Source organism: Scyliorhinus torazame, chromosome 11 (assembly GCF_047496885.1).
Source record: "Scyliorhinus torazame isolate Kashiwa2021f chromosome 11, sScyTor2.1, whole genome shotgun sequence".
In the NCBI taxonomy this organism is placed as follows: Eukaryota; Metazoa; Chordata; class Chondrichthyes; order Carcharhiniformes; family Scyliorhinidae; genus Scyliorhinus; species Scyliorhinus torazame.
Window position 1 is genome coordinate 229,702,311 of NC_092717.1, and position 25,592 is coordinate 229,727,902.

The 25,592-nt window shown below is 49.0% G+C and overlaps 1 protein-coding gene across 2 annotated transcripts; it reads left to right on the forward strand.

The window, feature by feature from the left end:
- The first annotated feature begins 1,481 nt into the window (after positions 1-1,481).
- Positions 1,482-24,683, forward strand: LOC140385837 (uncharacterized). Of its 2 annotated transcripts, XM_072468410.1 has the most exons (7): positions 1,482-1,599; positions 3,441-3,698; positions 9,459-9,515; positions 12,882-12,932; positions 17,031-17,195; positions 20,005-20,305; positions 22,811-24,683. In XM_072468410.1, exons 1-6 carry the CDS (start codon positions 1,575-1,577, stop codon positions 20,271-20,273), a joined length of 825 nt encoding a protein of 274 aa, XP_072324511.1. In that variant the 5' UTR covers positions 1,482-1,574; the 3' UTR covers positions 20,274-20,305; positions 22,811-24,683. The 2 variants fall into 2 exon arrangements, with proteins under 2 accessions (XP_072324511.1, XP_072324512.1); XM_072468411.1 differs by lacking the exon at positions 17,031-17,195.
- Positions 24,684-25,592: the final 909 nt, after the last annotated feature.

Below are 25,592 nucleotides of genomic sequence, written 5' to 3' on the forward strand. Positions count from 1 at the left end.
GTAATACCCTCAAAAAATTCCACTAAATTAGTTAGGCACGACCTGCCCTTTACGGGAGGCTGTTAAGGGTTGTGAATCTATGGAATTCCTTGCCCAGTGAAGCATTTGAGGCTCCTTCATTGAATGTTTTTAAGATAAAGATAGATAGTTTTTTGAAGGATTAAGGGTTATGGTGTTCGGGCCGGAAAGTGGAGCTGAGTCCAAAAAAGATCAGCCATGATCTCATTGAATGGCGGAGCAGGCTCGAGGGGCTTGATGGCCTACTCCTGCTCCTAGTTCTTATGTTCTTATATTCTGATCCATACCTTTTAGCATATTGTATACTTCCATTTGATCTCCCCTCATTCATCTAAACTCTAGAGAGTACAGGCCTAAACTGTTCAATCTCTCCTCACATGACAAACCCCTCATCTCTGGAATCAACCTAGTGAACCTCCTCTGAACTGCCTCCAATACGACATCTTTCCGCAAATAAGGGGACCAAAACTGTGCACAATACTCCAGGTGCGGTCTCTGTTAAGAGTGAGATTAATGATGAAAAGTGAAACAATATCATTGGTTGAAGTTACATTACCCTCGAGGGATGAGATCCATACGTTTAAATCAATAGCGATTAACGAATCTCAATCCAAACTCCACAACAACAATGTGCATTTATATAGTGCCTTTAATGCAGTAAAACATCGCAAGGAGCTACAGGAGCTTGAAAGGAGTTTTATGTAGCAAGATTGGACACAGAACCACATAATATGTGTGAGAGCAGATGACCAAACACCTCATCAAAGAGATAGGTTTTAGGAGTATCGTAATGAAGGAGCAAGAAGTCAGAGAGGTGGAAAGGTTTGGGGAGGGAATTCCAGAGCTTTGGGTCCAGCTGAGAGCGCGGATGGTAGAGTATTTTGAATTGGGGATACTTAAGGGACCAGATTCAGAGGCACGTCACGGTGGTGTCACAGGGTTGGAGGAGACTAGAGATAGGGTAGGAGGCCACAGAGGGGCTTGAAAACTAGGATGAGAAGTTATAGCTTGACTGGGAGCAGTGTAGTTCAGCAATGACAGGGAGGATAGGGGGACAGGACTGAGCATGGAGTACTAACAGCAGAGGAATTTTGGATGAGAGCTCAGGCGTTTTCAGAGTGTAGAATATGAGAGAATGGCCAGGAGTGCTAGAATGGTCAGGCCTCGAGGTAATAAAGGTAATGGGGGGAGGTCAACTGCAGAGGAGCTGAGGCAGGTGCGGAGCTGGGGAATATTACAGATGGAAATAGGCAGTGGATGTGATTGACAGCTCTTGTTTACAAAGAAATCGTTTAACAGTGTGCTGCAAAGCAAGGAATGCAAACATGGCTGTCCAGACGAGGAGATGGCATTCAGTCACTTTTTGCACTTGGTGTTCAGGGCCCAGATATCCTTGGAGATTCCCCTGTGACGTTTCATGTGGGAGGGATAAGGAGGGGCTGGACCTTTCAAAAGAAGCTGCTGAGCGGAGCAGCTTCACCGCCTCAATACAATCAGCTGCAGTGGGAAGCTGCAAGACATCTAAACTTCCGGATAGATATCTGGGCTGTGAAGTGATGTCGTCTGGGTGGATACAATCCGGTAAGAGTTCTCATTCTGTTACTAAGTACCTTTTCAGCCAGATCAGTAAAAACAACAGTTAACAACTGTTTAGGATCTTGCCAAAGTGAAAGGAACACATTAAATGTTCCAGAAGTTTTCATAAAACCAACATTGACTGTGACAAACTGTGCACCCTTTAAGGTACTTGCCTGGGGTTTGTCTTTTCATTTTATTTTGGTTTAGAGAAGAATGCGATAAGTATCTGGTGTCCCCATGGCCTTTGTAACTGATTGCACCCTGGAGGTTTAGGCGATTCTCTGTGGAGTCAAATACCTCAGCAAGGCGGTGTCTCTCAGTCTGATAGAGCGCAGCAAATTCACACTTCTGCAGCTATCAAAATGGATACTTTACTCCAAATGAAAATATAAAAGTGATATAATGTTGCTGGATCTTTTCCACACATTTACTATGTCTAATGCATCCCATCTGGCCGGCGCTCTTTGAAATGGCCATTTATTTATTATTTCAATGGAGTCCCGGAGACATTAGCTCCCTGCCTTCCAACACCTCGGTTTAAAAAAAAAACATTTTCATCCTCATGTTCGAATCCCTTCATGGTCTCCTCACCCCAACTCTGTAATGTTATCCAGGCTCGTAGATCCCTCTGGCAACTCTGCCTCTTCCAAATCTGGCCTTGCGCACCTGCCAGCCACTCCCTTCAACTCCTCCTGTAGCCAGCCAGTATACCCTCTCTAAACCTCTCCACTGTTCACAACTCAACCTTCGACACTCTTTAAAACCCACCACTTTGGCCAAGGATTTAGCCAGTTCGCCCTCTCTAATATTTCCTTCTTTCGACCCAGGTCAATTTTTGGCTCACTACCTTCTCTAGAGCATCTTGGGGCGTTTTTCTATGTTAAAGGCACTATTAAATAGCAGCAAGTTGTTGTTGTTGACCCTAGGATTCTGACGATGAGAAAGACTGACACTTTTCTATGTTACATTTTTTGTATGAATGTAAATCGTGCAGTAAATAAGACAATAAATGAAGAAGGCACAGAAAGGTGGGATAGGGCAGCACAGTAGCACAGTGGTTAGCAGTGTTGCTTCACAGTGCCAGGGACCCGGGTTCGATTCCCGGCTTGGGTCACTGTCTGTGTGGAGTTTGCACGTTCTCCCTGTGTCTGCCTGGGTTTCCTCTGGGTTCTCCAGTTTCCTCCCAAAAATCCCGAAAGACATGGGGCGGAATTCTCCGCAATCGGCGCGATGTCCGCCGACCGGCGCCAAAAACGGCACAAATCAGTCCGGTATCACGCCGCCCCAAAGGTGCGGAATCCTCCGCATCTTGAGGGGCCGAGCCCTCACCTTGAGGGGCTAGGCCCGCGCCGGACTGATTTCCGCCCCGCCAGCTGGCGGGAAAGGCCTTTGGTGCCCTGCCAGCTGGCGTGGAAATGACATTGCCGGGCGGCACATGCGCGGGAGCGTCAGCGGCCGCTCACGGCATCCCCGCGCATGCACAGCGATTCCTGCCCCACCGAATATCCAGTGCCGGAGAATTCGGCAACCGACGGGGGCGGGATTCACGCCAGCCCCCGGCGATTCTCCGACCCGGCCGGGGGGGGGGGGGGGGGGGGGGGGGGTCGGAGAATCCCGCCCATGATGTTCGGTAATTTGGGCATTCTGAATCTCCCTTAGTATACCCGAGCAGGTATCGGAATGTGGCAACTAGGGGCTTTTCACAGTAACTTCATTGCAGTGTTAATGTACGCCTACTTGTGACAATAAAGATTATGAAATGTTAATGTTTTAAAAGATTGCAGCTCATTACTTGCAATAATCTTTTTAAGCTCATATCTGTACTTTCTGTTTGTGATGGATAGATTTGCGCAGACATTACTACACGCTCAGTACATCAATGTCGCTTCCATTGATTGAGCAGATCACATATTTCCTGTATAGTACCCGGATTCTCAGTCAACATGAACTTAATGTCATCAGCTCCAAGTCTGAACTGCTTTCCAAGGCAGCGGAGCTACTTTCTGCGGTCCTCCGGAAAGGGAAGAAGGCCTGTGGCATCTTCTTTCAGGCACTTGAAATGTGTGACCCACATCTGAGCGAACAGATAATTGGAAAGCAAGGTAAATATTGTCCTGGCAGACATTAACCAATGAAATGTTAACTTTCTTTCTCCACCGATGCTGCCAGGTCTACTGAATACTTTCAGCATTTTTATTAAACTTTGTGCTTGCTACCTTTCTGGCACATTGCTCGCTAACAGAGTCTTTTATTCAGACTCTGTTAGTCTGAGGAGCGGGTTAGCTATGATGTACTGGGAACGTTACTTAACGGGATGATAGGCGATGGCAAACATTCAAAGAGTGCATGGGTGAACTGCAACAATTATTCATTCCTGTCTGACACAATAGCAAAATGGAAAAGGTGGCCAAACCACCGCTTGCAAGGGAAATTAGGTATAGTATTAGACTCAAGGAAGAGGCATATAAATTGGCCAGAAAAAACAGCAGACCTGAGGATTGGGAACAGTCTAGAAATCAGCAAAGGAGGACAAAGGGATTGATTAAGAAGGTGGAAATAGAGTACGAGTGTGCTTGCGGGGAACATAAAAACTGAAATAAAAGCTTCTATAGGTATGTGAAGAGAAAAAAATTGATGAAGACAAATGTAGGTCCCTTGCAGTCAGAAACAGGGGGAATTTATAATGGGGAACAAAGGAATGGCTGACCAACTAAATACATACCTCATCTTCACAAAGGAGGACACAAATCATTGCAGTGTTAATGTAAGCCTACCTGTGACACGAATAAAGATTATTATTAAATAATGTACCCAAAATATTGGGGAACACAGGGGTTAGTAAGAGGGAGGAACTGAAGGACATCAATATTAGTAAGGAAATGATGTTGGTGAAAATTATGGGATTGAAGGCCGATAAATTTCCATGGCCTGGTAATCTACATCTCAGGGTACTTAAGAAGTGGCCCTGGAAATATTGGATGTATTGATGGACATCTTCCAAGATTCTATAGACTCTGGTAGCGAATGTAACCCCAATATTTAAAAAGGGAGGTAGAGAGAAAACAGAGAATTATAGACCAGTCAGCCTGACGTTGGTAGTGGAGAAAATACTAGAGTTCATTATAGAAGATTTAATACCAGAAAACTTGGAAAACAATGGCAGGATCAGACAGAGTCACCAGGTTTTATGAAGGGGAAATCATGCTTGACAAAGCTACTGGAATTCTTTGAGGATGTAATGAGTGGAGTTGATGAGGGGGGCCAGTGCATGTGGTTTCTTTGGACTTTCAGAATGCTTTTGACAAGGTCCCACATAAGAGATTAGCGTGTAAAATTAAAGTGCAGCACGGTCGCATTGTGGATAGCACAATTGCTTCACAGCTCCAGGGTCCTAGGTTCGATTCCGGCTTGGGTCACTGTCTGTGAGGAGTCTGCACATTCTCCCCGTGTGTGCATGGGTTTCCTCCGGGTGCTCCAGTTTCCTCCCACAGTCCAAAGATGTGCGGGTTAGGTGGATTGGCCATGATAAATTGCCCTTAGTGTCCAAAATTGCCCTTAGTGTTGGGTGGGGTTAGTGGGTTATGGGGATAGGGTGGGGGAGTTGACGTTGGGTAGGGTGCTCTTTCCAAGAGCCGGTGCAGACTTGACGGGCCGAATGGCCTCCTTCTGCACTGTAAACTCTATGATTGAGGTTGGTGTATTAGAAGTGTAGAAAACTGGTTAGCAGACAGGAAACAAAGTGTAGGAATAAAGTGGCTTTTTCTAAATGGCAGGCAGTGACTAGTGGAGTATTACAGGGATCAGTGCAAGGACCACAGCTATTCACAATGTATATTAATGATTTAGATGAGGGAACTAAATGTAATATCTCCAAATTTGCAGGTGACACAAAGTTGGTTTGGGGGGGGGGGGGTGAACTGTGAGGAGAATGCAGAGATGCTTCAGTTGAGTGAGTGGCGAATGAATGGCAGATGCAGAATAATGCAGATAAATGTGAGGTTATCCACATGTGATAACAAAAACAGGAAGCAGATTATTAGCTGAATGGCTATAGATTGAGAGAGGGGAATGTGCAACAAGACCTGGGTATCCTCGTACACCAGTCACTGAAGGTAAGCATACAGGTGCAGCAGGCGGTAAAGAAGGCAAATGGTATAGAACAAAGAACAATACAGCACAGGAATAGGCCCTTCGGCCCTCCAAGCCTGTACCGGCCATGATAGCAAGAGGATTCGAGTACAGGAGCAGGGATGTCTTGCTGCAATTACACAGGGCCTTAATGAGGTCACACCTGGAATATTGTGTGCAGTTTTGGTCTGCTTACCTGAGGAAGGATGTTCTTGCCCTAAAGGGAGTGCAGCAAAGGTTTACCAGACTGATTCCTGGGGTGGCGGGACTGACGTACGAGGAGAGATTGAATTGGTCAGGATTATATTCGCTGGAGTTTAGAAGAATGAGGGGGAATCTCAGAAACCTATAAAATTCTAACAGGTCTACACAGGATAGATGCAAGAAGGATGTTTTTGATGGTGAGGCAGTCAGAACCAGGAGTCACAGTCTGAGGATATGGCGTAAACCATTTAGGATAGAGATGAGGAGGAACTTCTTCAACCAGAGAGTGGTGAGCCTGTGGCATTCTTAGCACTGTTGCTTCACCGCGCCAGGGTCCCAGGTTTGATTCTCGGCTTAAGTCACTGTCTGTGCGGAGTCTGCACATTCTCCCTGTATCTGCGTGGGATTCCTCCGGTGCTCCGGTTTCCTCCCACAGGAGGACCTGCTTGTTAGGTGAATTGGACATTCTGATTTCTCCCTAGGTGTACCCAAACAGGCGCCAGAATGTGGCGACTAGGGGATTTTCACATTAACTTCATTGCAGTGTTAATGTAAGCCTACTTGTGACAAAAAAGATTATATTATTAGTGACAAGAAATGTTGAAAGCCCTTTAATTAGTTTTTATGTATTCTCTGTAAAATGGTGAATGTAGTCACTGATCTAAGATCAACTGCAATTCCACTGGGATGTTGTGAATTTGATGTTCTTTAATCAACTATTAGCACAGTGGGCTAAACAGCTGGCTTGTAATGCAGAACAACGCCAGCAGCACGGTTCAATTCCTGTACCGGCCTCCCTGAACAGGCGCCGGAATGTGGCGACTAGGGGCTTTTCACAGTAACTTCATTGAAGCCTACTTGTGACAATAAGCGATTATTATTATTAGCTAATGTTATTTTACCTCACAAACTTTTGAGATAACGCAAGTGCCTTTGATGAGAAATGAATATAAATATAATTATAATGATTGCAGCACAGAGGAAGTACATTCGGACCATCATGGACAATGCCAGTTCTCTGCAACAGCAGGTGTCACTCTCCGACTTTTTCCCCATATTCCTGAAAATCTTTCCTTTTCTCATAATGATCCAATCCTCATTTGAACGCCATGATTGGATCTGCCCCATCACACTCTCAGGCATCCCATTACAGATCCTAACCACTCGCTGGGTAAAAAATACAAGCCAGCAAAAGCTTATTTAGGAGCCCGTACTTCCAGGACCCAAGATGATTACAGCCGTTAACATTTGCCAGTTAAAAGCTGGGGCTTGTGGAGTAGGCCTCAGGCATGCACAAGAACTATCCTCGGAAACTAACGATCGATCAACAGAGCTGCCAAAATGCATTGGCAACTGAATGTCCCAATTGATCTTCATGAAGCCATTTAGTACCTATGTGCTCAGTGTTATATGATGAATGGCAGTCATTCTGTGCAGTATAATAAAATGAGGCATAATTTATTATCAGAGAAAAGGCGGAGCTAATGACATAAATTGTTATTTATGTGCAAATGGTACTTCAGGCGAGGGACTGATGCACATTTAAACTCAAATAGTCAGAATTGTCCGATTCGTGCCATCCTGCCAACATACAGTGCCCACATATCAGTGTCTGCCACAACATTGAAACAGATTGAGCAGTGTGATGTTGGCTGCATTTGCGTAACCTTACCACATAAAGTTAAACCTTATCCATTTCAGTCAAAGTACCCTTTTGATGGCATAATAGGTAATCAATTACTGCCGGTCAACCTCTCTGGCAATGAAATTAGTTACTACAATTGTCAATCTTTCAGGTTTTAATTGTTGTTGGAGATTTAAAAATGTAAAGTTTTAAAATGTCAATCCTTTCACTTTCCCGTTCTGCCTCTTCTTCTCTCTCCTAATCCAGTCTTCCTCCTCGTGGTGAACCTGCTTTAACACTGAATTCACCCGTTCTAATTTACACTTCCTTCTTGGTTCTTGCGCTGTTAATTCTACAGTGCTTCAATCAATCTGACGAGTTCAGTCATTAAACCGTTCCTTAATCTCTTCACTCACATCCCAGATTTCTGGTTTCTCAGCTCCCACTTTCAGTGACTCGTCACCCAAAAGAATTTACAGTCCAAGACATGAAAGAGCTAATCTAACTGACGGCAGATGCAGTTAGATATCCTGCGACAGAAAATTGTGGCCCAATGTAGCAAATAATATAATTCAATGTTGTGTGCTTGGCATAAGCAGCTTGGCACAGAATCACAAAATGATACAGTGCAGAAGAGGCCCTTCAGCCCTTGGGTCTGCACTGACGCATGAAAGACACTTGACCTGCCTACCTAATCCCATTTGCCAGCATTTGGCCCATAGACTTGAATGTTATGATGTGCTAAGTGCTCATCCAGGCACTTTTTAAAGGATGTGAGGCAACTCGCCTCTGCCACCCTCCCAAGCAGTGCGTTCCAGACCATCACCATCCTCTGGGTAAAAATGTTTTTCCTCAAATCCTCCCTAAACCTTCTGCCCCTCACCTTGTGTTCCCTCGTAACTGACCCTTCAACTAAGGGGAACAGCTGCTCCCTATCCACCCTGTCCATGCCCCTCAGAATGTGATTGAGAGCCAAATGTTGCGCATGCTCCTGTAAAGCACTCTGGGCACTTTTACATCCTTAAAGCTGCTATATAAATGCAAGTTGGTAATTGATATGAGATTTCAATGAGATTTCAATGATTCGATCCCAGTTGATGTTCCAACTGGACGGGAAGATTCCAGAATGGAACCCTGGCTCGAAAGACCGTGGGGATGATTCTCCATTGGCCGATGCCAAAATTGGGGTGTGCGATTGGGCGATGGACTCCCGATGCCGAAATCGCAGCAGGTACCGGTTTGACGGCGAATCACAATGCTCCACCTCCTCAAAAATGGCGTCATTGCGACGCACGGCGCCTGTAGTTGAAACACCATTCGCAAAAAACTAGTGGGCCCATCCGTGATTCTCTGCCTCCGATGGGCCGAGGTCCACGTGTGCACTCACTAATCGCGAACCTGCGTGGTGGCTGCTGAGACAGAGTGGGCGTACGGACAGTGTCCAGCACCACCATACTTTATTGACAGCCGTACCGCTGGCCAGGGGCTCCTGCCAAGGCTGGGGGGAGTAGTGGGGGGTGGCCAGGCAGTGGGCTATGTGGTCGGGGTTGACGGGTACGCAACACCATTACCACAACCAGCAAGGCAGCCATGCAGCTGTGCATGCCACTGACAGCCCACTTTAAACCTAGCGCCCTGGGTCATACAGGTTACCTTCACGGGGCACCCCCATGGGTGCCCTCTGGCCCCAGCCAACCCATCAGCTGTATGGGCGCTCCAGCATAACCTTTCCCATCTTTTTGGCCCCGATTGTGTGTGGGGGGGGGTGTATTGTTTAAGCGCAGCTGCAGCTTGACAGCCTGCAAGTGTCTTATCATTAACCCCGCGATTCCTGCACTTCTACTTTTAATTATAGCGAAACGTTGATACTGAGTTTGTTTAACCTTTCTCTTTTGGTTCTTAACAGTTAATTCTACTGGCCATACTCTACCAGCCCCTTCATCACTGGGGCTAGCTCCTTCCAGTAAGTACTTATTGATGGCTCAAGGTACTATCAGAATTGTCCTTAATCAGGTTAAATAGTTTGCAGTAAAGCCCAATGGGGAGATCAAATATTTAAACCAATTCCAAGGATAAAATATCAGCTCACAGGTTTATAATAACCAATTGGGAAACCTGACAGCAGAATGGAGGCAAGGACAGCTTTGGGGAAGAGATAAGTTACTTTACAGCACTACTTGTGGTCCAGGAAGAACAGAAGTTCTTGCTCTCATCCTTTCCCCCATCCCCAGTTTTCCCATCATTTTCCCGTCAAGAGTTACTCCCCTTCCATGACCTCAGGAGTCAAGAATTGGACTTGTCCCCTAGGAACCAGGATCAGTTCTGCCATCTTGTTTAGAGATCAGACCTATCCCAAGCCCCACACTAAAGCCATTAAAATCATCAGTGAAGACCATTTCCTAATATAATATCAGAGAATAAAGGTCTCCTCTCTGGTACAGATCAATTAAAGCAATGCATGGCTTGATAAACATAGAGCAGGATTTTCCGCCTTCCCCGACCCGGGTGTTTTGTGCCGGCGGTGGGATATTCCCATCCCGCTGCTGTCAATGGGGTTTTCTGTTGTTTGCACTTTATGGCGCCCGGGAATCCGTGGTGGGGTGTTGTCATTGGTGGGAAGATCCTGCTGGTGGGCGTGGCTGGAAAATCCCGCCTGAAGTGTCATCTTAAGTTCAGGTTGCTGTTAGCTATTTCTTCAAACAACATTTTACCCAATTGTATTGTGATCTTTAAAACAGCTGCAGCTCAAGACTCGAAGGTGCTCCATCAAAAAACAACTTTGTTTCTTTACAAACAGCTTCTTTCCTGCCCCCCCCCCCCCCCCGACTGCCTTGCCTTAATTGTCCAAACAGAAAGTCAAAAGTAAACCATTTAATTGTAAACTGCGGTTACAGAATAAAATCTACAGATATTACAGATTCTAAACGTTAATAGAACTACCAAAATCTTACACCCATGTTAGTTATGCTTCCATAACATCAATCATCATGTTCAATTTCTTAAAACGGAGTCAAATGCATTTTAAATAATTGTCCTTTTTATCAATCTGTCGGTTCCCTTTGCACAGTAGGTATTGGAAGAATAAAGCATAGTTTCACAACTGTCTACATAATTATAGTTGCTAATGTCACGTTAATTGCATTAAAAATCTTGACATTGTTAAGGTTAGGAGAAACAGGTGATGTCTTCGAACACATAGAAATAGGGGATAGAGGGCCTGGTTAGCTCAATTGATGGGACAGCTAGCACGTGAATCAGACTAGCGCCAACAGCACAAGGTTCAATTGGGGGCCTTCCTTCTTGCCTTAACTATAATACAAAATTATGGCACTTTTCTGTGGTTCAATGAATGATTGGCAAGGACCTACCTCAGGCAAAGAACTGTATGCCAAGAGTATAAATAAGGGATAGCTGGGAGACTGGGTTGAATGGGAGGTGAACGGAGAGCCTGAACAAGTCAAAAAACAACTCTTTTGATAAAGAAAGTCTCGGTGTCTTGGTTTCAGTTTGGATGCTATTAACAATACTGAACTGCATTTTAAAGGGTTGGGTTAGCAAAAGGCTGTTCACTGCAGGAAGTATGGCTATACAATTAAGACCACCATTAAACTGTTACTACAAAATTGAATTGAAGAATTTTTTTTGTAATTCTGTTAAAAACGTAAAATATTAAAATAAATATATAAAACACTACCCAATGAGTTATGTATTTAAATATCACTAGGGATTTAAATTGATAAAAATATAGTTAATGAATCATGAAATAAATACATTTTTGCATTGTTGCCAGCACTTCTTGATAGATTTGCATTTTTGAACATGCTGAAATCAGATGAATCTTTTAAAAAGATCGGCATTTATATGATGCTTCTCATGACCAGTGGAGACCTCAAAGCACTTAAGAGTATGGTCACTGTTGCAATATAGGAAATGCACCAGCCAATTTGTGCCAAGCAGAGTCCTATGAACAGCACTCTGATAGTGATCAGATAATCTGTTTTTTGAATGTTAGTTGAGGGATAAATATCGGCGAGGACACCAGTGAGAGCTCTGCTGCTCTTATTTAAATAGTGCCATGGAATTTTTTACATCTACCCACTAGGACAGGACAGGGCCTCAGTTTAACGTCTCATCTGAAACAGAATCTCTGTCAGTGACCATTCTCTCAGTATTGCATTTGCCAGGTCAGCCTGGGTGCTCAGGCCCCTGGAGGGACTCTTGAACCCACATTCTTCTGACTCTGAAAAGAGAGCCACAGCTGACTGCAATGCCTTTTTCTTCTTTGCAGCCCCAATTTTGAATTCCAATTTCCCCAATGGTTGAGTTCTTCTGCTTTTTATTGTGCTATGCTAACAACTGGGCAGCAGGGTAGCACACGCGGCTAGCACTGTGGCTTCACAGCGCCAGGGTCCCAGGTTAGATTCCCTGCTGGGTCACTGTCTGTGCGGAGTCTGCACGTTCTCCCCGTGTGTGCGTGGGTTTCCTCCGGGTGCTCCGGTTTCCTCCCACAGTCCAAAGACGTGCAGGTTAGGTGGATTGGCCATGCTAAATTGCCCTTCCAAAAAAGGTTAGATGGGGTTATTGGGTTACGGGGATAGGGTGGAAGTGAGGGCTTATGTGGGTTGGTGCAGACACGATGGGCCGAATGGCCTCCTTCTGCACTGTATGTTCTATGTTCAACTAATTTAAGATAATCAGTCGAGCTTCTAACATGGCTCATTTATGCTTGCTGGAAGCAAAATACATTCATATGCAGTGACTCTGCAAAAAAAAGGTACATGTTCAAGCCTTGTGCCTTTTTTTTAAACGACTCAGGAGCTTGGGGAGCCTGTAATTCCTTTTTGCTTTCTTCATGACAGCGTCTCAGCCACCCAGAGTTGACTAGCCAACCAATCAGTACCCTTTCCTCCAGTAGTATAAATTGTAATTTTTGAAATTTTGCATTCTTGCATTTGGCCTGCTGAGTACAAGATGAAAATCTTAATTTCAGCAACATTAATATATATTAACATATGCAATGAATATTCATTACGCACCAATGATTTGCATGTATACAGTGAATTTAACGTAACAATGTCTCAAGGCACTTCCCAAATGGAATCAGTTACGGACCTGGACATTGAGCCTTGATGGGAGAGATGAGGAAGGATGACAGACCGGGATCTCTAACAATGGGTTGTGAGAAGGGTTTTAAAGCAGGCGGGAGAAGTAGAGGTGGAAGGGCTTAGAGAAGGTCAGCTCAGAGTAAAACTAGAACTACGACAGCTATATCATAAATACTTGCTGAAAGAAGGGGCAGTTTCTAATTTGTCATATTTCATTTCTACAGAAAGCCCTATTTCAAAGCTGCAAAGTTCTGTAGAAGCATTGTCGTCTCAAAGTAAGTTCTTAATTTATTTAAATATTTTGAAAGTAGTCATTGCTCCACAGATGTCACAGTCCAGATGTCACAGTCCAGATGTTACATTAATGCAAAACACCAGGGAATCAAAACGGAGTAATCTGGGGCTGGATTCTCTGCCCCGCCGCGCCACATTTCTATTTCACCCCGCCGGCAGCTTGCTCCTTTACGCCGGCAAGTCAATGGGGTTTCGCATTGTGGGGCACCCCCACGTCGTCGGGAAACCCCCGGGTTGCCTGCGAAACAGAGCATCCCACCGGCGGAGAATCCAGCCCACGATCTCTGGAACCTGTTTAGATTACTGCACCGCAGGGGAGCATTGAAGCAGTAATGGAATAATTCCGAGTAACAGTGGAAGGTAACATTTCAGCCATCATGTTATCACTGGAGAGCAGCTGGACTGGATATGAAAAATCTGATTGAAGCCCCATAACCTTCAGATATCACACTTTACCACATTTCAGAGTTGAACGTAAAGAGAAAGGAAGTGAATTAAAATCCACAAGCAGACTTGGCAGAAGGACCAGCAGGTTACTGATCGGAGTTCTTTCCACCTGCTCAGGGTAGAATGTTAGGATCGGAACCTGCGAGAAAGACCTGAGTAGGCAAATCCCACTGGGGATTTAAAATATCCACCTGGCTTTCTGGGGTAAAGGATTGAAGATGGGGGAGAGAGGGAGTAAAGGAGGGAGGGGCCGAAGAGCAGTGCTGGGGCAGAAAGGAGGGATGGGGCGTGGGGGAGGAGTGTGGTGGCAGTGCTGAGGCAGGGAAGAGGGATGGGATGGGGGGGTGGCGGTGCGGTGGTGGCGAGGTGGAGGGGTGGCGGCGCGGTGGAGGGGTGGCGGGGCGGCGGCGCGGTGGAGGGGTGGCGGCGCGGTGGAGGGGTGGCGGCGCGGTGGAGGGGCGGCGGCGCGGTGGAGGGGCGGCGGCGCGGTGGAGGGGCGGCGGCGCGGTGGAGGGGTGGAGGCGCGGTGGAGGGGTGGCGGCGCGGCGGAGGGGTGGCGGCGCGGCGGAGGGGTGGCGGCGCGGCGGAGGGGTGGCGGCGCGGTGGAGGGGTGCTGGCGCGGTGGAGGGGTGGCGGCGCGGTGGAGGGGTGGCGGCGTGGTGGAGGGGTGGCGGCGTGGTGGAGGGGTGGCGGCGCGGTGGAGGGGTGGCGGCGCGGTGGAGGGGTGGCGGCGCGGTGGAGGGGTGGCGGCGCGGTGGAGGGGTGGCGGCGCGGTGGAGGGGTGGCGGCGCGGTGGAGGGGTGGCGGCGCGGTGGAGGGGTGGCGGCGCGGTGGAGGGGTGGCGGCGCGGTGGAGGGGTGGCGGCGCGGTGCAGGGGTGGCGGCGCAGGGGTGGCGGCGCGGTGGAGGGGTGGCGGCGCGGTGGAGGGGTGGCGGCGCGGTGGAGGGGTGGCGGCGCGGTGGAGGGGTGGCGGCGCGGTGGAGGGGTGCTGGCGCGGTGGAGGGGTGGCGGCGCGGCGGAGGGGTGGCGGCGCGGCGGAGGGGTGGCGGCGCGGTGGAGGCGCGGTGGCGGCGCGGTGGAGGGGTGGCGGCGCGGTGGAGGGGTGGCGGCGCGGCGGAGGGGTGGCGGCGCGGTGGCGGCGCGGTGGAGGGGTGGCGGCGCGGTGGAGGGGTGGCGGCGCGGTGGACGGGTGGCGGCGCGGTGGACGGGTGGCGGCGCGGTGGAGGGTGGCGGCGCGGTGGAGGGTGGCGGCGCGGTGGAGGGGTGGCGGCGCGGTGGAGGCGCGGTGGAGGGTGGCGGCGCGGTGGAGGGTGGCGGCGCGGTGGAGGGTGGCGGCGCGGTGGAGGGGTTGCGGCGCGGTGGCGGGGGTGGCGGCGCGGTGGCGGGGGTGGCGGCGCGGTGGAGGGGTGGCGGCGCGGTGGAGGGGTGGCGGCGCGGTGGAGGGGTGGCGGCGCGGTGGAGGGGTGGCGGCGCGGTGGAGGGGTGGCGGCGCGGTGGAGGGGTGGCGGCGCGGTGGAGGGGTTGGGTGGCTGTATGAGAAATTGAAACAGTTCAGTTAGTAGGAGGGTGCTGGGCCTACGAGGCAATTTTGGGGGAAAGTCTTATTGACAAAATAAAAATCTCAAGTTGGTGGGGGTGGGGTTGGAAGCTGAGTTAAACTTGCCAAGGTAATGGTGGGTCATGGGACGGGGTGGTAGGCCGCAGTTTTGTTGCTGTTCAGTGGGTTTGCAAGATTAGTGGTTCACTGTGGGAGGAACAATGAAGTTGGGGAGGGAAACAGGGGCGAGATTCTCCGATCCCCTGCTGGGTCGGAGAATCGCTGGGGGCTGGCGTGAATCCTGCCCCCGCCGGTTGCCGAAGTCTCCGGCACCGGAGATTCGGTGATGGTGGGAATCGCGCTGCGCCGGTTGGCGGGCAGCCCCACGCGTGATGCTCCGGCCCGGATGGGCCAAAGTCCCGCCGCTAAAATGCCTGTCCCGCCGGTGTAAATTAAACCACCTACCTTACTGGCGGGACAAGGCGGCGCGATCTGGCCCTGGGGGGTGCCCCCACGGTGGCCTGGCCCGCGATCGGGGCCCACCGATCCGCGGGCGGGCCTGTGCCATGGGGGCACTCTTTCCCTTCCGCCTCCGCCACGGTCTCCACCATGGCAGAGGCGGAAGAGACTCCCTCCACTGCGCATGCGCGGGAATGCCGTGAGCGGCCGCTGACGCACCCGGGCATGCGTCACCCGGAGATGTCATTTCCGCGCCAGCTGGCGGGGCACCAAAGGCCTTTTCCGCCAGCTGGCGAGGCGGAAATTTGTCCGGCGCCGACCTAACCCCTTAAGGTTGGGGCTCGGTTGGAGCATTCCACACCTTTGGGGCGGCGCGATGCCTGTCTGATTTGCGCCGTTTTGGGCGCCAGTCGGCGGACATCGCGCCGTTTCCGGAGAATTTCGCCCCAGGTGTGTAACGGGAGGGTGATTAGTGGAAGAAGCAAATATCAACACAGCAGAGACAGAAATTGAAATTGAGCATGAGATGAACAAAGACTTTTCTTTTAAAATAATAGAACTTTTACAGAGCCAAATTTAAAACTGATTGGGTCAGGAGCCTGCTGAATCCAGACAGAACAAAGACCAAAACAACACAGGAACTGGCCCTTCGGCCCTCCCAGGCTGTAATGGTCATACCACCCATGGCTAAACCCCTCAGCGCGTCCTTGTGCCGTATCCCTCTATACCCATCCTATCCATGTACTTGTCAAGATGCCTTTTGAACGCTGTTAATGTATCTGCTTCCACAACCTCCCCTGGCAACGCGTTCCAGGCACTCACCACCCTCTGCGTAAAAAAACCTGCCATGGTATGTGTGCTCTCCAGAGATTACATTTAGCTCAGAGATGATTGTATTTTGCCAGTGAAAAGTGGAAAATAATTGCCAATGCCCCCAGAAAAGGTTTTACCGTTCAGGAATATTGAAGCGGAATTTCGGTAAGGAAATTCTCCTGAACATCCTCAGTAGTTTGGACAGAAAAACACCAAAAAAGCATGCCAAGTCATGTAAGGTTATTGCACTAATCACGCCTTAATTTGTATTATTCTGGGCATCCCCGTCAAAATGAGACATTGGGCGGATATTTCCCATATTTACTCAGAGTGCCAGGCACTAACTGAAACTCGGCTCGTAGCTCTCCAGCTGCACAGCCGCGTTTTATTCCAGGTTTTGAGCCTCTCTGAAAAGGAAATGCACTGGGGGTGTTATCACTGTGTGGAGGGGGAGAGGGTGGTTGCTGGTGGAGCCAGCAAGGCACAGGGATCGGACACCCCCGGGGATCAGCACAGAAAATCAACCCCCTGAATGATTATTCAGCGAGGGGGGAGGGGGATCATGTGACAGGGGGCTCCGTAAGTATATTGCAATGTGATGGGTTTCCCACCCTTTCTGTACGTGAACCTCATTATGTCACCGGCGAGGAGCGTGGAAAATGCAATCTCGCCGGCAAGAATCCCGTTTCCCGATTCTGCCGGGATTTCCCGCTGCGTCGCCATTCTCGCTGACGGCTAATGCGGTCTGGAAATCTCCCCCCGTGACCTGTGATAAAATATAAGGTGCTCAGCTGAGTTTTCAAGTTTCAATTTTTTTCTCTAGAAGGACACTCGCACTCTCCAGTCATCTGCAAGATTTGTATCTGCAACTCAAATCTAAACAATTGCACCTTCGGTTCGAACAACAATGTGTCCATTATGAGGACAATGTCATTCTCTGATTCAGATAACTTTGTGGAGGCAACATCCAGTACAAACTCAGGAGATGGTATGTGTAATCACTGCTTGCCTGAACGTTGCTTTCTCTATCTCTTCCATCTGGGGTTAAAACAATCAGATTAAAGCAAAATACAGCAGATGCTGAAAATCTGAAATGAAAACAGAAGATGCTGGTCCTATGTGGAGAGAGAAACAGAGTTAACGTTTCAAGTCCATTATGGTTCTTCTTCAGAGCTGAAAAGAGGTCAAAATGTGACGGGTTTTATGCCTTTGAAAAAGTCAGGTGGAACAAAAGGTCAGGGATATGTTAGAGGTAAGGGGGAGATTAAATACCAAAGATGTTATGAAACAAAAGGCAAAGGGGGAAAGGGTAGTAGTGGTAAAGACACAACGTAAGGTCCAGAGTAGGTGTTAATAGCAGAATAACAGTCAACTCTGTCTGAAACGCAAAAACATGAAAACAAATAAATTCAAACTAGAGGTCAGAGGTCATGGGCGCGAGGAGGACCTCCTCCCTTCCGCGGCCCCGCAAGATCCATCCGCCATCTTCTTGCGGGGCGGATGATGCCCGTTATGCAGCACCGGCCGCATCATCTATGTGGCGCCGCCTTTACATGGGCGACAAGGCCTGGCACGTGTAGATGACGCGGCCCCGATCCTGGCCCATTTTCGGGGCCTGAATGGTCGGGATCGGGGCCGTTTCGCGCCGTCGTGAACCTCGAGGTTCTCGACGGCGCGGCCACTTTGGCGCGGGAGTGGAGAATCCCGCCCCCTGTTCTGGAGTTGTTGTATTCTAGAAGGCTGTAAAGAGCCTAATGGGAAACTGAGGTTCTGTTCCTCCAGCTCATTCTGGGCTTCACTGGAACGTTGCAGCAGGCCGTGGACAGAGGTGCGAGCATGAGAATAGGTTGAAATGCCAAGCAACCAGAAAGTCGGGGTCATGTTTGCGGGATTACACGATGGCCTGCAGAATCCCGCGTCAGGACAGAATCAGGATTTGTGCAGGGTAGCAGACCCGTTGGGAGTCTCCATGCCCGCCCCGCCGGCCATACCGGGTTTCCCGATGCCCCAGCCAGGTTTCCTGCCCCAACCTGGCAGGACCTTGCAAATAGCTCATTCGAGCTATTTTACCTCTCATTGTCGGGCAGGACACACCGTTCACTATCCAACTGGGATGCTCTGGCCTTCCCAACCACAGTCCGGCAGGTGTGAATTGGTGCAAGTATTTTGGAACGAGGACCTGGCAGCTTGCAGTCTGAGGGTGGCAAGGTGGTAAGTATCCTCCGAACAATTGCCGTCATGGTGCTGAGGGAGGTACTTCATGGGAGGTAGGGGCTTGGGGGGGGCTAGTGCTGGTCTGGAGGGGTGCAGGGCGGGAGTCATCCCCTGGATGGGGCTCGTTTGGCAGCTCTCCAGCCTTTAAACCGATTAAGCAGTCAGTATGTAAAAATTTAAGTTTTCTCACAATAAAATGAAAGTGTTTTCATCTGTACCCCTAAACACTTTCAATAATCTGTCAGAATGCCAAGTTTAAAGGTCTGAGAAGAAAGTAAAATTATCCTTTTAAAATGGTGGAAAGCTTTGAAGTGGTTCTCACACAATTTTATTGCCCTTTTAAGTATAGAAGTCTGTGTGTATGGCTAGAATGCTGAAAGCTTTGAACTGGATTGCTTACAATCATTTTCACCCTCCATTGCCTGCTGAAAGTTTCTTGATCGACAGGTTGAGGCAGCTTCAAAGGGGAGAATTAGACTGCTTATTTTTACAGGAAAAAAGGTGTTTTCCTAACCGCAGTTTTTTTTTTAAATGAGCCTGTCTCTTTGTTCTCAAATGTTTCTTAGAAGTTGCAGGGGCAACCCCCAGCAAAACGTGGGGGGGGGGGGGGAAGAGTGTGGGTGGGTGAGGGTGAAATGAGGATGTGGTACTATGTGGGGGGGAGGGGGGGTGCTAAACGCAGAAGTAGGAGGAGGAAGTAGGATAGGGGCGGGGCAGGGAGGGACCCGTTAGCATTCTCGGGGAGGCTGCAGCAGCTATCCAAAATTCAGGCGCCCTTTAAAAACGGTGCTCTGATCTCAGAGGTGCGAGACCTGTTCGAGAGATTTAGTCCTATCCCCCTCAATTGCAGTGGGGACCCCGGTGTGCCATGGAAAAAGCCAATTCTGCAAAATAAATGTGACATAGCATGGCACGTCGGGGTTACTCCTAGCGTCATCAAATAGTTACGGTTTGTGAGGGTCGCCTCCCTAGTCTGTGTTTGGTATAGAGGAGATGGCAATTGTGAGAAGCAATTGCCTGTACAATGGATTAAATTGAAAGATGTGCAAGTAAATTGCTTTGAGCTTCTATTGCTGGTTCATGATTGGATTTCAGATTCCAGAGCTAAAAAGGACCATACAACACCTTTCAAACTGACATCACGGTAAAGTCAGAAACATTTAATTCAGCCAACAATCTAGATCGACAGTCATTCATAATCAAATGAGAATAATATGAAATGAATTGTAGCAGCAAGTTTGCCTGAGGCGTTTGCTTTTGATGTTTCATTTACACAACACCAATTTGATGGGGTCAGATCTCCCTAGGCAACATTATCCAAAGAAGCTAGAATTTGAACATTATTGTACGGCTCACCACAAACTATACTCAGCACAAAAGACAGCTGGACGTTTCTCGGCTGAACCGGGTAGGTTAAGGGGCTACATTTCTACTGGTTTGGGGCTGCTGAATGTGTTCCTGCAAAATTACGGAGTCATTTCAAAATGTCATTCAGCTGCTTTAATAAACGGGATAATAACGGTAAAAGTAATTCAGTAAAGTACGGGACTAATCACGGAGCTTGCTTCAATCCCCTGTTTTAGGAGAAGATCTGGATGCGAAGTCTCACATGTGCAGCGGTTCTAATGAAATGAGCACAAACAGTACAGAAACCGTCCCAGCGGAAGCTGATATCAAAGTCATCAGTTCCAAAGTACGAAATATGACTGTTGGAAACAGAAATACATTCACAGTTGTAGAAGAATCCAGTGATGAAGATGATAATGAGGAAAAGGAGCTGGAAGAAGAATATGGAGAAAATGAATGCGAAGAGAAACAAGATACAGAAGAGTTAAAAAATGAAAGAGAGTAGTCAAAAGTAATGCACCAAATCAAATGCTGCAGGTAAGTGTTTGTAAAATATAATTGATGTCTCTGGCCTAGATGTTACAGGGCACTGTGGTTCCCACCCCAACCCCCGTTAAAAAATGTACTTGTAGGCATTTAAAGGCCGATATGCTGTTTTAAAAAAATTCATTTGTGGGATGTGGGCATCGCTGGCTAGGGCAGCATTTATTGCCCATCCTTATTTGCCCTTCAGATGGTGAGCTGCATTCTTGAACCATGCAGTCCCAGAGGTAGGTACACCAAAAATGCTGTTAGGGAGTTCCAGGATTTTGACCCGACACCGAAGGAACGGCAATATATTTCCAAGTCGGAGTGGTGAGTGACTTGGAGGGGAGCCTCCAGGTGGTGGGATTTCCAGGTATCTGCTGCTCTTGTCCTTCTAGATAGTAGTGGCCGTGGGTTTGGAAGATGCTGTCTAAGGAACCTCGGTGAGTTGCTGTAGTGCATCTTGTAGATAGTACACACTGCTGCCACTGTTGTTGGCTGTGGTGGGATTGAATGTTTGTGAAAGGGGTTGGATTTAATAATAATCTTTATTATTGTCAGAAGTAGGCTTACATTAACACTGCAATGAAGTTACTATGAAAAGCCCCTAATCGCTACATTCCGGCGCTTGTTCGGGTACACAGAGGGAGAATTCAGAATGTCCAATTCACCTAACAAGCATGTCTTTCGGGACTTGTGGGGGGAAACCGGAGGAAACCCATGCAGACACGGAGAGAATGTGCAGACTCCGCACAGACAGTGACCCAAGCCGGGAATCAAACCTGGGTCCCTGGCGCTGTGAAGCAACAGTGCTAACCACTGTGCCACCGTGCCGCCCATTTGTCCTGTTTCTTGTGTACAGGACACACCTGGGCAACTTTCCACATTGCCGGGTAGATGCCAGTGTTGTAGCTGTACTGGAACAGCTTGGCGAGGGGGTATGCCAAGTTCTGGAGCACAAGTCTCCAGTACTATTGCTGGAATATTGTCAGGGCCCATAGCCTTTGCAGTATGCAGTGCCTTCAACCGTTTCTTGATATCACGTGGAGCGAATCATATTGGCTGAAGACTGACATCGTTGATGCGAGGGCCCTCTGGAGGAGACTGAGATTAATCATCGATTCGGCACTTCTGGCTGAAGGATACTGGAAATGCCTCGGCCTTGGCTTTTGCACATGTGTGCTGGGCTCCTCCATCATTGAGGATGGGGATATTTGTGGAGCCTCGGCCTCCAGTGAGTTGTTTAATTGTCCACCACCATTCACGGCTGGATGTGGCAGAGCTTAGATCAGATGTGTTTGTTGTGGAATCACTTACCTCTGTCTATCACTTGCTGCTTATGCTGTTTGGCACACAAGCAGTCCTGTGTTGTATTTTCATCAGGTTGACACCTCGGGCGCGATTCACCGATCGCGGGACTAAGTGTCCGCGCTGTCGTGAACGGCGTCGCGAAACGGGCGCAGGCAGTAGCGATTCTGGCCCTCATAGGGGCCCAGCACAGCGCTGGAGCGGTTCACGCTGCTCCAGCCGTACATCCTGGCGCGGACTGGAGGCGGCGGCAACCCGCGCATGCGCAGTGGCGAACCACCAACCGACGCATGCGCAGTGGCGAAGCACCAACCGACGCATGCGCGGTAGACTCGGGGAACGCTCCGGCCCTGAAGCAACATGGTGTTTCTGGGGCCGGAAGCGGAACAAAGTAGGCCAGGGGGAGGAGAGGCCGGCCCGCCGATCGGTGAGCCCCGATTGCGGGCCAGACCCCATCGGAGGCCCCCCCGGTGACATATGGACAAGAAGGGAATAGTGTAGATGGGCTTTAGAGTGGTTTCACAGGTCGGCGCAACATCGAGGGCCGAAGGGCCTGTACTGCGCTGTAATGTTCTATGAAGGAGCGCTTTTCCCTGCCCCACAGGCTGTCCCCCGATCCTTTGCGCAGAGTTCCCTCCGGCAGCGACCAAGGGTGAACGGCACCGGCGGGACTCTGCCGATTCCGCGCGGCCGCTTGGCCAATCTGGGCCAGAGAATCGGCGGCCTGGCCGCGGACAGCGGCCCGTGACCGGCGCCGCGCCAAACGCGCCGGCGCAAATGGCACCGATTCCCCGCACCTCAGAGAATCATGCGCCAGCATCGGGGCGGCGTGGCGCGGTCGCAGCTATTCTCCGGCCCGGCGCGGGGCTGGTGTTGCTCTCGGAGATGCTCTCCTGCACTCTTCATTGAACCAGGGTTGATCCCCTGGCTTGGTGGTGATGGTAGAATGGGGGATATGCCAGGCCATGAGATTGCAGATTGTGGTGGAATACAATTCTGCTGCTGATGGCCGACAATACCTCCTAGGTACCCAGTGCTGAGTTGTTAGATCTGTTTGAAATCTATCCCATTTAGCGTGATGGTAGGGCCACACACGATGGAGGGTATCCCCAATGTGAATATATATGTATTTATATAAAATCACAGCGATCTAGCAGTGTGAATTAATGTGATTTATTGCAGATATTTAGAGATTTTTTTTCTTTTCAGCCAGAAATCCTGTAACCTCTTGAAGAAAGTGATACATCACAAGCAGCATTGGCTGAGAGAGTGTCAGCAGTTTACACTTGTAACAGCACGTGGAGCTCAACCATCATTTAATATCAACCAAATCTGGTATTGGAGGGGGGGGGCGGGCGGTGGTATTGACAATTTGAACTCTGAAAACTTCAATATCACGGCGGTCACAAATGTGTACAGAGCAGAAACACCAGCATGGATCAGATGGGCCAAACAGCCTGTTTCTGTGTTGTAAGCGATTTGTATTTCAAGGTGTTAAATAAGAATATTCTTTATCCCAAAGGACTGTGAATGTTCAGTCATTTAAAGCTGGGATTGATAGAATTTAGTGTATAATTTAATATTTATATAATATATTTAATATAGTAGAACCAAGGGATACAGGGCTAGGGCAGGAATGTGGAGTTGAAATAAAGGATCAGCCATGATCTTATTAAATGGCGGAGCAGATTCAAGGGATCCCGTGATCTACTCCTGCTCCTATTATTTTTTTGAAGATACAGGTTTGCTCATTTCCTTGATTGTATCATCAGCTTTGCAAGTCAATTTGCACAGTATTCCCCTAATCCAAGTGTGGCATTCTAACCATTCGATCAATTAACTCACTGGAACTGTGATTTCTGTGCCATGTCCGGGGGGGGGGGGGAGGAGGAGAAGAGAAAGAGAGAGAATTAAATGCTAAAGGCTCTGTAGGAGGTTAAATCAGTTCCAACTCCCCAGCAATGGGAAATTAAAATTAAAATTGAAAAGAATAATACATTCCTCTATAATACAAAAGCCGGAATTTCCTATTTTGATGGAATCCTGTTCTATTTGCCACTTTGTCCAAGCAGCCGCTCTAACATCCCCTGTGGTACTGTGGAAGGGCGAGACGTTTATGGAAGAGGTTTACTGGAATGGTTCTGGACTGGAGGATTCCAGTCACCTGGACAGAATGGAGGAGTTGAATTGTCTGTCCTCTTTAGAGCAGAGAAGGCTAAGAAAGCTTTAACATCATGAAGGGCTTAGATAGGGAGAAACTGTTTCCAATGCTAAACATTCAATAACCAGATTTAAGAAAGTTGACAGAACCACAGGCAGCATAAAGTAAAGCCTTTTTAGATTTAGATTTATTGTCACGTGTACCGCGAGTGAAATGTATTGTTCTGCGTACAGTCCAGGCCGATCGTGCCATACATGAAAAAATAGAACATACGATAAGTACACAAGGTAAATACATAAACATAGACATTGGGTGTTAAAAGGTTAGAATGGTTATAAAAGATGTAGGGGGCGATTCTCCGATATGGACGCTAAGTGTTCGCCCCGTCGTCGCGTTTCACAATGGCGCGAACAGGGCCCGGACACAACCTATTCTGGCCCCCACAGGGGGCCAGCATGGCGCTGGAACGGTTCACGCCGCTCCAGCGTCCTTACGCGGTACCAAATGGGCGCCGCACCAACCTGTGCATGCGCAGTTGGGCCGCGCCATCCTGCGCATGCGCGGGTCTTACGCACGCCGGCCCCTCACCTACATGGGGCCGGTGTTCTGGGGCCGCGTGCGGAAGGAGGTAGGCCCAGGAGGGGGGGGGAAAAGAGAGAGGCTGGCCCGCCGATTGGTGGGCCCCGATCGCGGGCCAGACCCCATTGGAGGCCACCCTGGTGAAGGAGCCCCCCTCCTTCCCCCACAGGCTCCCCCCCCCAGCGTTCCCGCAGAGTTACTGCCGGCAGCGACCAGGGGTGGACGGCACTGGCGGGAACCTGTCGTGTCGTAGCGGCCGCTCGGCCCATTTGGGTCGGAGAATCGCCGCTCGCCGGTTCTCCGAGCGGCCCGGTGCGAATCGCGCGCCGCTGGTTTCCGGGGGGGGGGGGGGGGGAAGAAGAATCGTGTGCAAATCTCGCCACACCGCCCCGGCGATTCTCCCACCCGGCGTGGGGGGCGGGGGGAAGAGAGAGAGAATAGCGCCCGTAGGAAGAGGATCTGTGGGGGAGAGCTTGCAGAGAGGCACCACGGTACTACGCCATCTTGTAACCAAGGCAACATGTTTAGAATTTGGATTGCACTGCCTGATAGGGTGGTGAAAATGAATTTACCAGTAGCCTTGAAAAGGCAATTGGATAAACACTTGAAGAAGAAAACATTGTAGAGATACAAGGAAAGGGCAGGAGAGTGGGGCTAAATGAATTGCTCTTCGATGGGCTAGCACAGACTCAGCAGCCAAATGGGCTCTTTCGGTGCTGCACTCTTTGATGAACTGCCCTGCCTTTCTGAGGGAAGTGTTAATCCGGCTGACATTATTTATGCTGGGGTGATGGTGGGTATAATGGGATTCCACCAAAATGGATGGCCTTGGTATTCTGATGTGTGGTGACTAAAATTGTAGAGAGATGCGTAATCTTCCGCTTGGCATGCTCCAATTTAAGAACATTCAAACTCTTGCTGATCGGAGTTGAACTCAAACTCGTGTTTGCCTCTGAATATTCCCTGACCAGCACCCAATGTCACTGTAGTGCCAGTTAGATGAGTGGAAGTATCTGGATATAAATCCACAAATTAAGCTGTTGAATGGTAAACGTGAACCTTTTTTAATTTTTATGTATATATTTGTATAAAATGTACAAGTTACTGTCAAATTGAAAAGTAAAATGTTTGATTTTCTGATATGGGTGGTGTTATAAATGACCTTAGAAGAGTGATGGGCAAACCGCTTGTTACACTAAAGCTGCCACACAGTAGCCACTGACCTCCAGCACCATGTACGCTAAGCTCAGT

What these genes read in the sequence shown, in the direction of transcription:
- LOC140385837 (XM_072468410.1), top strand. Translation starts at nt 1,575, where the DNA reads ATGTCGTCTGGGTGGATACAATCCG. An exon ending in AGAAGCATTGTCGTCTCAAA is followed by an intron (nt 12,933 to 17,030) that starts GTAAGTTCTTAA and finishes TTTTTTCTCTAG; the next exon opens with AAGGACACTCGCACTCTCCA. An exon ending in CAGTACAAACTCAGGAGATG is followed by an intron (nt 17,196 to 20,004) that starts GTATGTGTAATC and finishes CCCCTGTTTTAG; the next exon opens with GAGAAGATCTGGATGCGAAG.